Source organism: Eumetopias jubatus, unplaced genomic scaffold (assembly GCF_037043125.1).
Source record: "Eumetopias jubatus isolate StellerSeaLion01/CBP00866 unplaced genomic scaffold, mEumJub1_p1.0 scaffold_11, whole genome shotgun sequence".
Lineage (NCBI taxonomy): Eukaryota > Metazoa > Chordata > Mammalia > Carnivora > Otariidae > Eumetopias > Eumetopias jubatus.
Window position 1 is genome coordinate 15330898 of NW_028274817.1, and position 12059 is coordinate 15342956.

The 12059-nt window shown below is 36.9% G+C and overlaps 1 protein-coding gene across 5 annotated transcripts in view; it reads right to left on the reverse strand.

The window, feature by feature from the left end:
* LOC114201638 (P2R1A-PPP2R2A-interacting phosphatase regulator 1-like) overlaps positions 1-12059 on the reverse strand; it is a 59975-nt gene that overhangs the window by 21708 nt on the left and 26208 nt on the right. For 3 of the 5 annotated variants that reach the window (XM_028094414.2, XM_028094412.2, XM_028094413.2), the window contains 6 exons: positions 7572-7615; positions 7414-7468; positions 5897-5986; positions 5417-5505; positions 4744-4805; positions 116-212 (listed from right to left, as the gene is read on the reverse strand). In XM_028094414.2, the coding sequence (XP_027950215.1) occupies positions 116-212; positions 4744-4805; positions 5417-5505; positions 5897-5986; positions 7414-7468; positions 7572-7615 (437 nt within the window). The remainder of the gene's footprint in view (positions 1-115; positions 213-4743; positions 4806-5416; positions 5506-5896; positions 5987-7413; positions 7469-7571; positions 7616-12059) is intronic. The other 2 variants (XM_028094409.2, XM_028094410.2) reach the window with 2 other exon arrangements.

A 12059-nucleotide genomic window follows, 5' to 3' on the forward strand; every position in this document is an offset into this window, starting at 1 on the left:
TATAACTTCTAAAAATATTTAATAATACTTCTGAATATATACAATTGTAAGAATAGATTTAAAAAGCAAGTGAAAAATGGCCAATGAATGTTTAAAACCTCATGTTAATACTCACCACACATTCATATCAGACTGTTGAGTAGTATCAGAAGAAAGCATGTTGGTTGTGCCTTGGAAAAGTTTCTTTGGCTTATCTTCAAATGTCATTTCACCTATGACAAAAAAGCAGATCAAAGTAGATATGTTTTATCTAATATCTAACATGCTTTTGCTTTTAATTGTAAAACTTGTTCATTGCAAATAATTTATAAGATACGTAAAAACAAAGGAAAAAGTTTTATGTCCCCATTACCCAGAGATAACTTTTCAGTAATTCCTAAATATGTGTGTGTACACATGATTATTTTTAAACAAAATTTGATTTGTATCATATATAATACCAACATGTAACCTACTTTTTGTTTTTATTTATTTATTTTTAAAGATTTTATTCATTTATTTGACAGAGAGAGAGAGAGAGAGAGACAGCCCAAGAGGGGGCAGGGTCAGTGGGAGAAGCAGACTCCCCGCTCAGCAGGGAGCCCAACACGGGACTCGATCCCAGGACTCCGGGATCATGACCTGAGCCGAAGGCAGTCGCCCAACCAACTGAGCCACCCAGGCGCCCCACTTTTTGTTTTTAATTATTATAATTTTCTCATATTATTAACTAAATTCTACAACGTGATTTTATAGAGCTATGTAGTATGGCCATACCATAATTTAATCTCATTCCTTATTTTAAATGTTTAGGTTGTTGCTATCTTTATTTTGCCAAACATATACAACGAACTAAATAGATCAATTCTTTTATAGCATACAATGAATAAAATAAATATATTTTTAAAGATTAAGGAGACACATCTAATCTCAAAAAACTACATTGCTGTAATCTTTACATCAAAGTAAATGCTCAAATCTGTACATTATTACACCATGATGTGATAACCATGTCTGGATGAGAGAAAACTGATGTTCAAGCCCATAACTCATAGGGTAGAATTTGAATGGTAAAACACTAAGGCCATCTACTCATCAAAAAATATCCCTAGGAATAAGGGCCCCTGGCTGGCTCAGTCAGTCGAGCATGTGGCTCTTGGTCATGAGTTTAAGCCCAATGTTGGGTGTAGAGTTTACTTAAAAATAAAATAAAATAGGGGCACCTATTTGGGTGGCTCAGTCGATTAAGTGTCTGCCTTCAGCTCAGGTCATGATCTTGGGGGTCCTGAGATCAAGCCCCGTGTCGGGCTCCTGCTTGAGCTCTCTCCCTCTCTCAAATAAATAAATAAAATAAAATAAATAAATTTAAAAAATCTTTAAAAAATGAAATGGGGCACTTGGGTAGCTCAGTTGGTTAAGCGTCTGCCTTCAACTCAGGTCATGATCCCAGGGTCCTGGGATAGAGCCCTGAGTCTGGCTCCGTGCCTGCTTCTCCTTCTCCCTCTGCTGCGCTCTCTCTCTCTCTCTCTCTCAAATAAATAAATAAATAAATAAATAAAATCTTTTTTAAAATTAAAAAAATTTTCATTTTTAAAAAGATTTTATATATTTATATATAATAATTTATATCTATCTATCTATCTATCTATCTATCTATCTCCTGGGGCACCTGGGTGGCTTAGTCAGTTAAGTGTTGGACTCTTGGTTTCGGCTCAGGTCGTGACTTTGGGGTCCTGGGATTGAGCCCCGCGAGGGGCTCTGTGCTAGGCACAGAGTCTGCTGGAGATTGTCTCCCTCTCCCTCTGCTCCTCCCCTGCTCACACACTCTCTCTCTTAAAGAAATAAATAAAATCTTTAAATTAAATATAATCTCTATTTCTAGAGATATATACATAATATAATATAATATAATAAGTGATATAAATATCGCTAGAAATAGAGATTCCACAAACCTTCCTTAGGAGTATAATCATGGCTCATAAAGCTCAAAAGAGGTCTGGGCATCCTGTCCCATGCCAGATTACAATTACATCATTATGGAAAAACTATTCACCTTTCCTTTTGGGTTTAAATTAAAAGCCAGACGTACCAAGATAAATTCATCATATAAAAATTATCTTTGCTGAAACCATTATTACTTGTAAAACACTCTTTATAGCTATCTGATTCCTGCAGATTTCTCAGAATTCCCACTTGAAGTCTTATTTGCTCTTGCTTATTTCTAGTGGAAGGAGGTGTAGCTTATCACCATACAATGCGCCTTCATAGGCTTGGAGATTTTAACTGCTATCTCATACTCTCTCCCATTTTATACAGTCCTCATTCTTTTTTCTCCCCTACCCAAGACCTCTTTGGATTTTTTTATGCCTTCTTTCCCCACATTTTATTTGTATTAATAGGCTCCAAATAAGACATCATTTGTTGTTTCCCAAATGGATATTCATATTCCCAAATAGATAAATAAAATTATATTTCTATTTAATCTGTTACTATATCTAAAATTCCACAAGAATTTTGACCAAACTTGTATAGGCTGTGTTTGGAAGGGTCTGACTTAAAATACAGACTATGCAGTGCATATAGAATTTGCTTTGGAGTTCTTAGGGATACCTCAAAGAAAGGAGGCAGTCATCCTCCAGAGCAACTGGAAACCAGGTATGAGAGGCTTGTGTGAGACATGCCACATCCACCAAGGTACTGGGCAGAAACCAAACATATTGTGTGAAAATTATAATATAAAAACAATTTTTTAAATCATAAATTCTAAGAAAATTCCAGGAATTTTCAATGTCATAAAACATTTTATGTGTAAATGTCTTGGAGAATTATTTTTATTTATTTTTTTAAAAGACTTATTTATTTATTTATTTTATTTTTTAAAAGATTTTATCTATTTATTTGTCAGAGAGAGCACAAGCAGGGGGAGTGGTAGGCAAAGGGAAAGGGAGAAGCAGGCTCCCCGCTGAGTGAGGAACTGGATGTGGGACTCAATCCCAGGACCCTGGGATCACAACCCAAGCCAAAGGTAGATGCCTAACCGACTGAGCCTCCCAGGTGTCCCAAGATTTATTTATTTTAGAGAGAGAAAGCATGTGAATGGGGGGAGGGGGAGAGGGAAAGAGAGAGAGAAGCAGACTCTGTGCTGAGTGTGGAGCCCAACGAGGTGTTCGATCTCATGACCCTGAGATTGTGACCTGAGCCAAAATCAAGAGTTGGACGCTCAAGTGACTGAGCCACCCAGGCTCCCCAAAAGGAGAATTATTTTAATTTAGTAAAACGCTGTCTTCAATTTAAGCATATTTTATTTTATTATTTTTTTTTAAGATTTTATTTTTAAGTAATCTCTATACCCAACATGGGGCTTGAACTCACAACCCTGAGATCAGTCACACGCTCCACTAACTGAGCCGGCCAGGTGCCCCTAAGCATATTTTATTTCTTTTCTTTTCTTTTTTGAAGATTTTATTTATTTATTTGACAGAGACAGAGACAGCGAGAGCAGGAACACAAGCAAGGGGAGGGGGAGAGGGAGAAGCAGGCTTCCCGCGGAGCAGGGAGCCTGATGCGGGGCTCAATGCCAGGACCCTGGGACCATGACCTGCGCCGAAGGCAGACGCTTAACGACTGAGCCACCCAGGCGCCCCAGCATATTTTATTTTAAATACTCAAATGACCCCAACTTTCTAACAGCTCTTAAACTTAATATATTTAAATGTCTTGTCAACACCAGCCCCTAACTTCACAGCACAGGCAAAAGACCCCTAAGCTAGGTCATTGATCCATCATCATAAAACAAAGTGCTTAGTTTGAAGGAGTGTTTTCCGGAATTGATCTAGTCTTAGTCTTAGAATATAATAAGTACATGCTGAGTTAGATGTGTTGTTAGGACAACTGCCATTAAGTAATCCAAAATACACGCAAGACTGAAGTACATTTAAATTTCAATTTCTTTCCCTATAGTTTTGCTCTCCTCCTTCCCCTTCTCCTTTTCTTCCCCCTTTTCCTCCTCTTTTTTTCTTCTCCTTCTTCTTCCCTATCTTAATGGATTTTTCACAAGTACACATTTTAAAAGTTTAACCTCCTTTCCTATTTATCCATTTTCCCTCCCTATTATAAACTCAGTAGTGGTATTAACAAAAAAGGAAGAACAACCTAGCTTATGAGGCAGGGTTGAGAAGTGGGATCCAGGGCTGTGGGAGTTAAAAAAAAAAACCCAAAAAACAACAACAAAGCAACCAACTTCTGTTTTTTTCTTGTGCCTTTTTATTACCGGGTGGGTCATTTTCCATATATTTAACCCAAATTAGCATAGCATGAAACATAGCATCTATTTTTAGTGTCATAAGTGGATCTGATTTGTGTCGACTTATTCAGATGAAGTCAACAAGGAGGTAGAGCGGCAGTCAGGGCAGGGGTCGAAATTCAGTGGACTACTAGGGCCGATTCATTCTGTTTGTTCATTCATTCATCCCCCACCTTGTTTCAGAAAGTATTTACGGCAGCTAGCTTGGTGAATTATATAATGAAAATCATAGTAGTTGACTAAACTGGAATTAAATTTCTCAATTCACATTTATATGGCACTTTACAGCTTTTAAAATTATCTTTACATACGTTTGTTTGGGTAAAACGAAAGGCCTCTAGTAACTTATCAAATATATTTAAAATAAATCCTTTAAAATTAATTTCTTGTAACACTTGATTTTATATATTTTATGAAAATAATTTGAAGTTATATTTATTTTTGCTGATAGATAAAAGTACCTTTTCTTTTAAATGGTCCACAGATACTTGGTCTAATAATGTTGGTGGGGTTTTGACTTCTTCTAAAATAAAATTATGACAATCATTACAAGAAAAAATTTGAACAAAATCAGCTATGACTATTTCAGTATAATAGATCTAAGGACATACACTAAAAAAGGACTGTGTAGTATCACATTGTTTTATTGCTCTTCTCTAAATCTGGGTTAAAAACAGGAATGCTTCAGGATAGCAAACTGTCTTGTAATTTATAAGGATTCAGGATTCTCTGAAATTGCGGGGGTGGGGGTGGGGAGAAAAGCTGGAAAGACCTACAGTTCTAGCTGTGACTTGCCTTGAATCAGGGTGAAAGTCATGGGTAAATGACCAGGTACAGTTGTTTACAGTTTAAGAATTAGCTCTGATCCTTATCATCAAGCTTGGAGAGGAAGCCTACGTTCAACAGGGCTAATGAATTACTGATTCTTCGTGTGTTCGCATGTTCTCACATGTTCTTAGTCACTCGATTCTTTTCAATATACAAAATAATAAATCAAAACAATGACATTTTAATTTAGCTAAAAACACACGACTTCTTTGGTTGTCATAGAACCTGGAGCTATTATTTCTTGTAAGTTTCTAAAATTCTTATTTTATGAGGAATTTGGTATATTTTTATACAACATGAACTTACATTGTAAATTGTTGCGTAGGACTAGGAATAGGGCTTGGAGGCAAAGTGGTGCAACTCACACGGGTTTGTAACGATGGAGGAAAACACTGCTAAAACCAAATTAGAACAGAGGTTTTAAAACCACCACTCTTCTCAGAAAGCAGATCAGTGGTTTTCTAGGGTGGGCGGGGGGTGGGGGAAGAGGATATCAAGTGCAAAAGATCACGAGCACATTGTGTAGAGTGTGGGAACTGTTCTATATCTTGATTATGGTTATGGTTACAGGATTGTACACAGTTATGAAAATCAAATCATATGCTTAAAAGTTGGTGACTTTTGTTATATGTTAATAACAGTTCAAGAGATGAAAAGGAAGGGAAAAATGTCATTTAGAATCAGATGTCCTATGGCAAAATATATCCCCCCAAAATGTGGGTGGTGAAACATTAATATTTTATAAAAATTTCAAGGGACACAGATTCTTAGGCTCTCCTTTCTTACCTTCCCAATCCCCCTGGTGGGAGGAGCTGCTGGGGATACTGGAATTAAATCGATGTGCTTTGAAGATGGTTTCTCTAAATCATTGTCACTCTGTGTAAGCAGAAAGCAGTGTACCATTGGAGCACCAATTGCTTACCTAGCACATACTTAGGGAGACAGCTGCTACATGGGCAAGGGAATCCTTACTGAATCAGTGGCTGTACCATGGTGAGGAGCTCATATCATCCTAAAGCAAGCAGGGAAGCCAAGATTCACTTCACTCTTTCCTTTTGGGAAAGAGAGGTCATGGCAAGTTGAGGGGCTTCCCTAGTGTCCCCAAAAGGCCTAGAATGTGAGCACTTGATACCGAGCAATACTTACTAGTATATACACAAACCCTAAATTAAACTGTTTCTCTTGGTGTCTGACCTGTGTTTGTTGTTGAAAACTACAATGCTATGTCCGGGAAACAATAAAAAAGGATTTGGTTAGAACTCAGATACAAATGGGACAGCAAAAATAATGACAGTTATTAAAAAATGTTTATAGATTTTATGTGGACAAAATCAGTACTGCATAATTCAGGACTTTAAAATGTGCTTTCTTTTCTAAGACACAGTACAGTTATGTTACATGTTCCCTTCTTCTTCCTAACACATTCACAGATTCACTCACTCGTGCCAACCCCTGAAGTAACCAGAACTGGGTCAGTTAAGGGAATTCAACAGCATCTATAAATTGTATTAGCACCAAACATGAAAAGGGGCAGGCTTCAGAGGTTATCTACTCAATCTTCAGGACCTACTCCTAAATCAGGAACAGATGTCCATCTAAGGCACTCAGGGCCAAAGGAAAATAAGATGTCACTGTTTCTGTTGATGACCCATTTCCTAATCTAGTGACTCCCAAATCTGGACACTGACATCTAGCCAGAATCTATTCTACCCAATTTTCAGCTCAATTCTCTATCATTATCTGAAATGTCCATGGAAAAGAACCCTAAACATTGCTCAACTTCCACAACCAAGTAATCATAATGTGTAACTAAATTCCAAATATGTTCAAACTAAAGGTCGCATGTTAAAATGTTAGTGGGAGTATATGTGTTACAGGCATAGAAATGTAGTATTTATCCAGGAAACCCATTGTCTGTGGGTTGAAACTCTAATACCTAGTTAATAAATTATGTAGGAAGGAGTGAAATCATTTATTGTTTTGTCATCTAAGCAATTTGACCAGCAGAACTGAACTTTTCTTAGACTCACTAGGACAGACAGGAAGCTGGTCCACAACAATAATGGTTTTGTATCAGACAACTATTTACTTTGAACCCCACTTTCAAATGATATCAGTTATTTTTATGAGTAAGTCATCAACTGTTTCTTAGGAGCAATCAAAAATTATTTATGCAGCATATAAATTTCAATTTCAAATGAGAGCTTAGATTTCTAGAAATTACAGCAAAACTAGGTAGTGCCAATACTGAAAATCGGTAAAAATTTCAAATTTTGTATAAAATTGAAGTGTTAATACCATACCAGGTTCAAACTTTCTTCCCAAGACCGACTTTTCCGTATTGCGGTTTGTACCTCCCTGCAAAAGAAGAGATATCAGTACTGGAGTTGGCCTAACTAAAAGAAAAGATGTAACTGAATATAGAGATGATCAGACTAGTAATTCAAAGTACACTACTCACCATTCATGCATTGCTTCTCTAGTTACTAAATTCATGCCTTCTTCCTGAAAGGCAGAACGTGAGAATAAATGAATACCAGATCTTATGGTTTTACAAACTTATTTCATTTGGTTGTACCTTTATTATTATTCACTGGGCTATAGAAGAGCTAGAGTATAAACAAATCTCTAAACAAGTGTCTAGTTCTCTACTTTTAATTGTTGCACCTACTACACCAAAGATCTATTACTAATGCATCACAGTACATCAAATTGTAGAAACTTTTTAGATGAAAAACTTTGTAGCTTTCTTCATTCAAAAGAGCAAACATCAAACATTATTATACTATTTTTCCTACCATTAATACTATGATATTAATAAATATTACTCACAGTCCAAAGCAAACTAAATGTTTATCAGTATTGGTTTAACTAAATGAGGGTGCAAACATGATTTATTTATTTTTAAAGATTTTATTTATTTATTTGAGAGAGAGAGAGCGTATATGAGAAGGGGATGGGGCAGAGGGAGAGGGACAAGCAGACTCCCCGCTGAGCAGGGAACCTGACTCGGGGCTCAATCCCAGGACCCTGGGATCATGACCTGAGCTAAAGGCAGACGCTTAACCGACTCAGCCACCCAGGCACCCCTATGTGCAAACATGATTTAAATCTAGTAATTGACATTGAAAAACATGTATTACATATTAAGTAGGAAAAAAAAACCTCAGAGGCTATTTATGTAAAATTATAAACAAGAGATGTTCCGAAGGATGTTCACCAAAAAGTTCACAGTACTTATCAATGAGTAGTGAGATTTAGGGTAATTTGTTCTTTCTTTCTTTGTACTTTACCATATTGTTTGGCCTTTATTTTTTTAATAAACACAAGTATCATTTTGCACATAAATAGTTATTTAAAAAATAACCCACATATGGAAAGATATCCTGTGTTCATGAATTGGAAAATGTAGTATTTTTTTTTAAAGATTTTATTTATTTATTTGACAGAGAGAGACAGCGAGAACAGGAACACAAGCAGGGGGAGTGGGAGAGGGAGAAGCAGGCTTCCTGCTGAGCAGGGAGCCCGATGTGGGACTCGATCCCAGGGTCCTGGGATCATGACCTGAGCTGAAGGCAGACGCTTAACGACTGAGCCACCCAGGCGCCCGGAAAACGTAGTATTTTTAAGATGGCAATACTACCCAAAGTGATCAACAGATGCAATGCAATGCTTATCAAAATCCCAGTGGCATTTTTTGCAGAAATAGAACAACTCACCCTGAAATTCACATGGAAGAAAAAATAAAATTCACATGGAATCTCAAGGAGCCCCGAATAACCAAAACAGTCTTGAAAAAGAAGGATAAATTTGGAGGACTCACACTTCCTGCTTTCAAAACTTACTATAAAGCAACAGTAATCAAAATAGTGCAGTACTGGCATAAGGACAGACATATAGATCAATGGAATAGAACAGAGAGCCCAGAAATGAACACCCACACATACAGTCAATTGATTTTCCATAAGGGTGCCAAACCATTCAATGGGGAAAGGATGGTCTTTTCAACAAATGGTGCTGGAAAAACTGAACATCCACATGCAAAAGAATGAAGTTGAATCCTTTCCTTACACCATGTATAAAAATTAACTTGAAATGGATGAAAGACCTAAATGTAAGACCTAAAACTATAAAACTCTTATAAAAACATAGGGCAAAGACCTCATGAATTGGATTTGGTAATGATTTCTTGGATATAATACAAAAGCACAGGTAACATAAGAAAAAAACAGATAAATTAGACTTCATAAAATTTAAAATTTTTGTGCATCAAAAGACACTATCAAGAGAGTGAAAAGACAATTACAAAATTGGAGAAGATAGGGGCTCCTGGGTGGCTCAGTCAGTTAAAAGCGTCTGACTCTTGATTTCGGCTCACATCACAATCTCAGGGTTGTGGGATCAAGCTCCACGTCTGGCTTGGCACTCCGTGTGGAGTCGCTTGAAGATTCTCTCCCTCTGCCCCTCCTCACCATGCTGGTGCTCTCTCTCTCTAAAATAAATAAACTAATTGGGCGCCTGGGTGGCTCATTGGTTGAGCATCTGCCTTTGGCTCAGGTCATGATCTTGGAGTCCTGGGATCAAGCCCCGTGTTGGGCTCCCTACTCAGTGGGGAGTTTGCTTCTCCCTCTTACTCTGCCACTCCCCCTGCTTATGCTCTCTCGCTCTCTTTTAAATAAATAAAATCTTTTAAAAAAATAAAATTAATTTAAAAAATCTTTTGAAAAAAGAACTAGAGAAGATATTTGCAAATCTTATATTTTATATATCCAGAATATATAAAGAACTCCTATAATACAACAAGAAGATAAAGAACCTAATTAAAATAAGGGCAAAGGACTTGAATGGACATTTTTCCGAGGAAGATATACAAATGGTTAATAAGCACGTGAAAAGATGTTTAACATTTGTCATTAGGGAAATGCAATTCAAAACCACAATGAGCCAACACTTCATACTTATTAGGATAGCTATTATTTTTTATTTATTTATTTTAAAGGCTTTATTTATTTATTTGAGAGAGAGAGAGAGAGCACAAGCAGGGTGAAGGGCAGACAGAGAGGGAGAAGCAGACTCCCTGCTGAGCAGGGAGCCCAATGCGGGGCTCGATCCCAGGACTCCGGGATCATGACCTGAGCCAAAGGCAGACGCTTAACCAACTAAGACACCCAGGTGCCCCTAGGATAGCTATTATTTTAAAATGCAGAAAATAACAAGTGTTGGCGAGAATGTGGAGAAACTGGAACTCTTACACATTGTTGGTGGGAATGTAAAATGGTGCAGACTCTGTGGAAGACAATTCGATGGTTTCTCAAAAAGTTCAACGTTTAATTACCATATGATCCACCAATCCTTTTCCTATGTATATACCCAAAAGTATTAAAAAAGGGACTCAAACAGGTACTTGTACACCAGTGTTCATTAGTAGCACTATTCACAATAGCCAAAAGGTGGAAACAACCCAAGTGTTCATCACCAGATGAATGGATTAAAAAATGTGATACAAACATACAATGGAGTTATCATTTAGCCATGAAAGGGAATGAAGTTCTGACACATGCTACAACATGGATGAATATTGCAAACATGTTAAGTGAAATAACAAACACAAAAGAACAAATATTATATGATGCCACTTTTATGAGGTACCTAGAATAGTCAAATCTTCATAGAAACAAAAAGTAGAACAGAGGTTACAAGAGATTGAGGTTAAATAGGAAGTTGCTGCTGAATGGGTATGGAGTTTCTGTTTGGCATGATGAAAAATTTCTGGAAACGAAAAGTGATGATGGTTGCTCAACATTGTGAATGTGCTTAATAACACTGAATTGTACTCTTAAAAATGGCTGAAATGGCTTTAAGAAGTTGCACAGTCTAAATTCACCCTGGTATTTTATTTTATTTTTTAAAGATTTTATTTATTTATTTGAGAGGGAGAGAATGAGAGATAGAGAGCACGAGAGGGAAGAGGGTCAGAGGGAGAAGCAGACTCCCTGCTGAGCAGGGAGCCCGATGAGGGACTCGATCCCGGGACTCCAGGATCATGACCTGAGCCGAAGGCAGTCGCTTAACCAACTGAGCCACCCAGGCGCCCTCATTCTGGTATTTTAAAAAACATATTTCACACATAATAAAGTACCTAGGATAGTGCTGGGCAAATATGGTGCTAATTATGGGGAACATGAAATAAGCAGATGAGCTTTCCCTAAAATGGCCTAGAATCACATTTGAGAGACAAGTTTTATATACATTAAGTTGGTGCTCTCCAAAGTAAGCATGATCATAGCCCAGGAAGTATACAAGATGATCCACTGGGAAGCAAAAAGAAAAACACAGAAATTCAATTTATATATTTTAAAATCTAAGATAGTAAGAAAGGAAGGTTTGCGTATACATCTTGACACAGGTGCCCTCACTCAGCCCAGAGGGTCCAAAGATCTTGCAAAACACCAGCATGTTTTTGGCCTTTAGCTAATTATAACTAATGGCAAGTTAGGTGGTCATTTGGATATATTATCTAGTTTTAATTAAACCAAGTTCCACAAAATAGACAAGTATCTTAACAAGATTTCTATAAAGAAATGTTGGACAGAAGATTTGTAATACAAGTCTAAGCGAATGACAGGGAAATGACAAAGGTGAAGCTCCTACCTAGCAAAGCACACATCATCTGCCACCTTCTTGTGAAAACACAATGCTGAGCTAATCTCTATCAAGGCGCTGGCTAAAATAATTTTAAATCATGAAGACTAATGGAAATATGAACTCATATTCACTCTCAATAATGACCTATAGTTAATAAAATACAATTTAAAATGTTCTTAAAACATCATTTCATCTTTAGCTCATCATTTTTGTATTTGTATTTTGCATATATTCAATGATTCATATTATATACTAGCTTGGTAGTATATGTCCATCATGTATTGGAAGGATACATTATTTACAT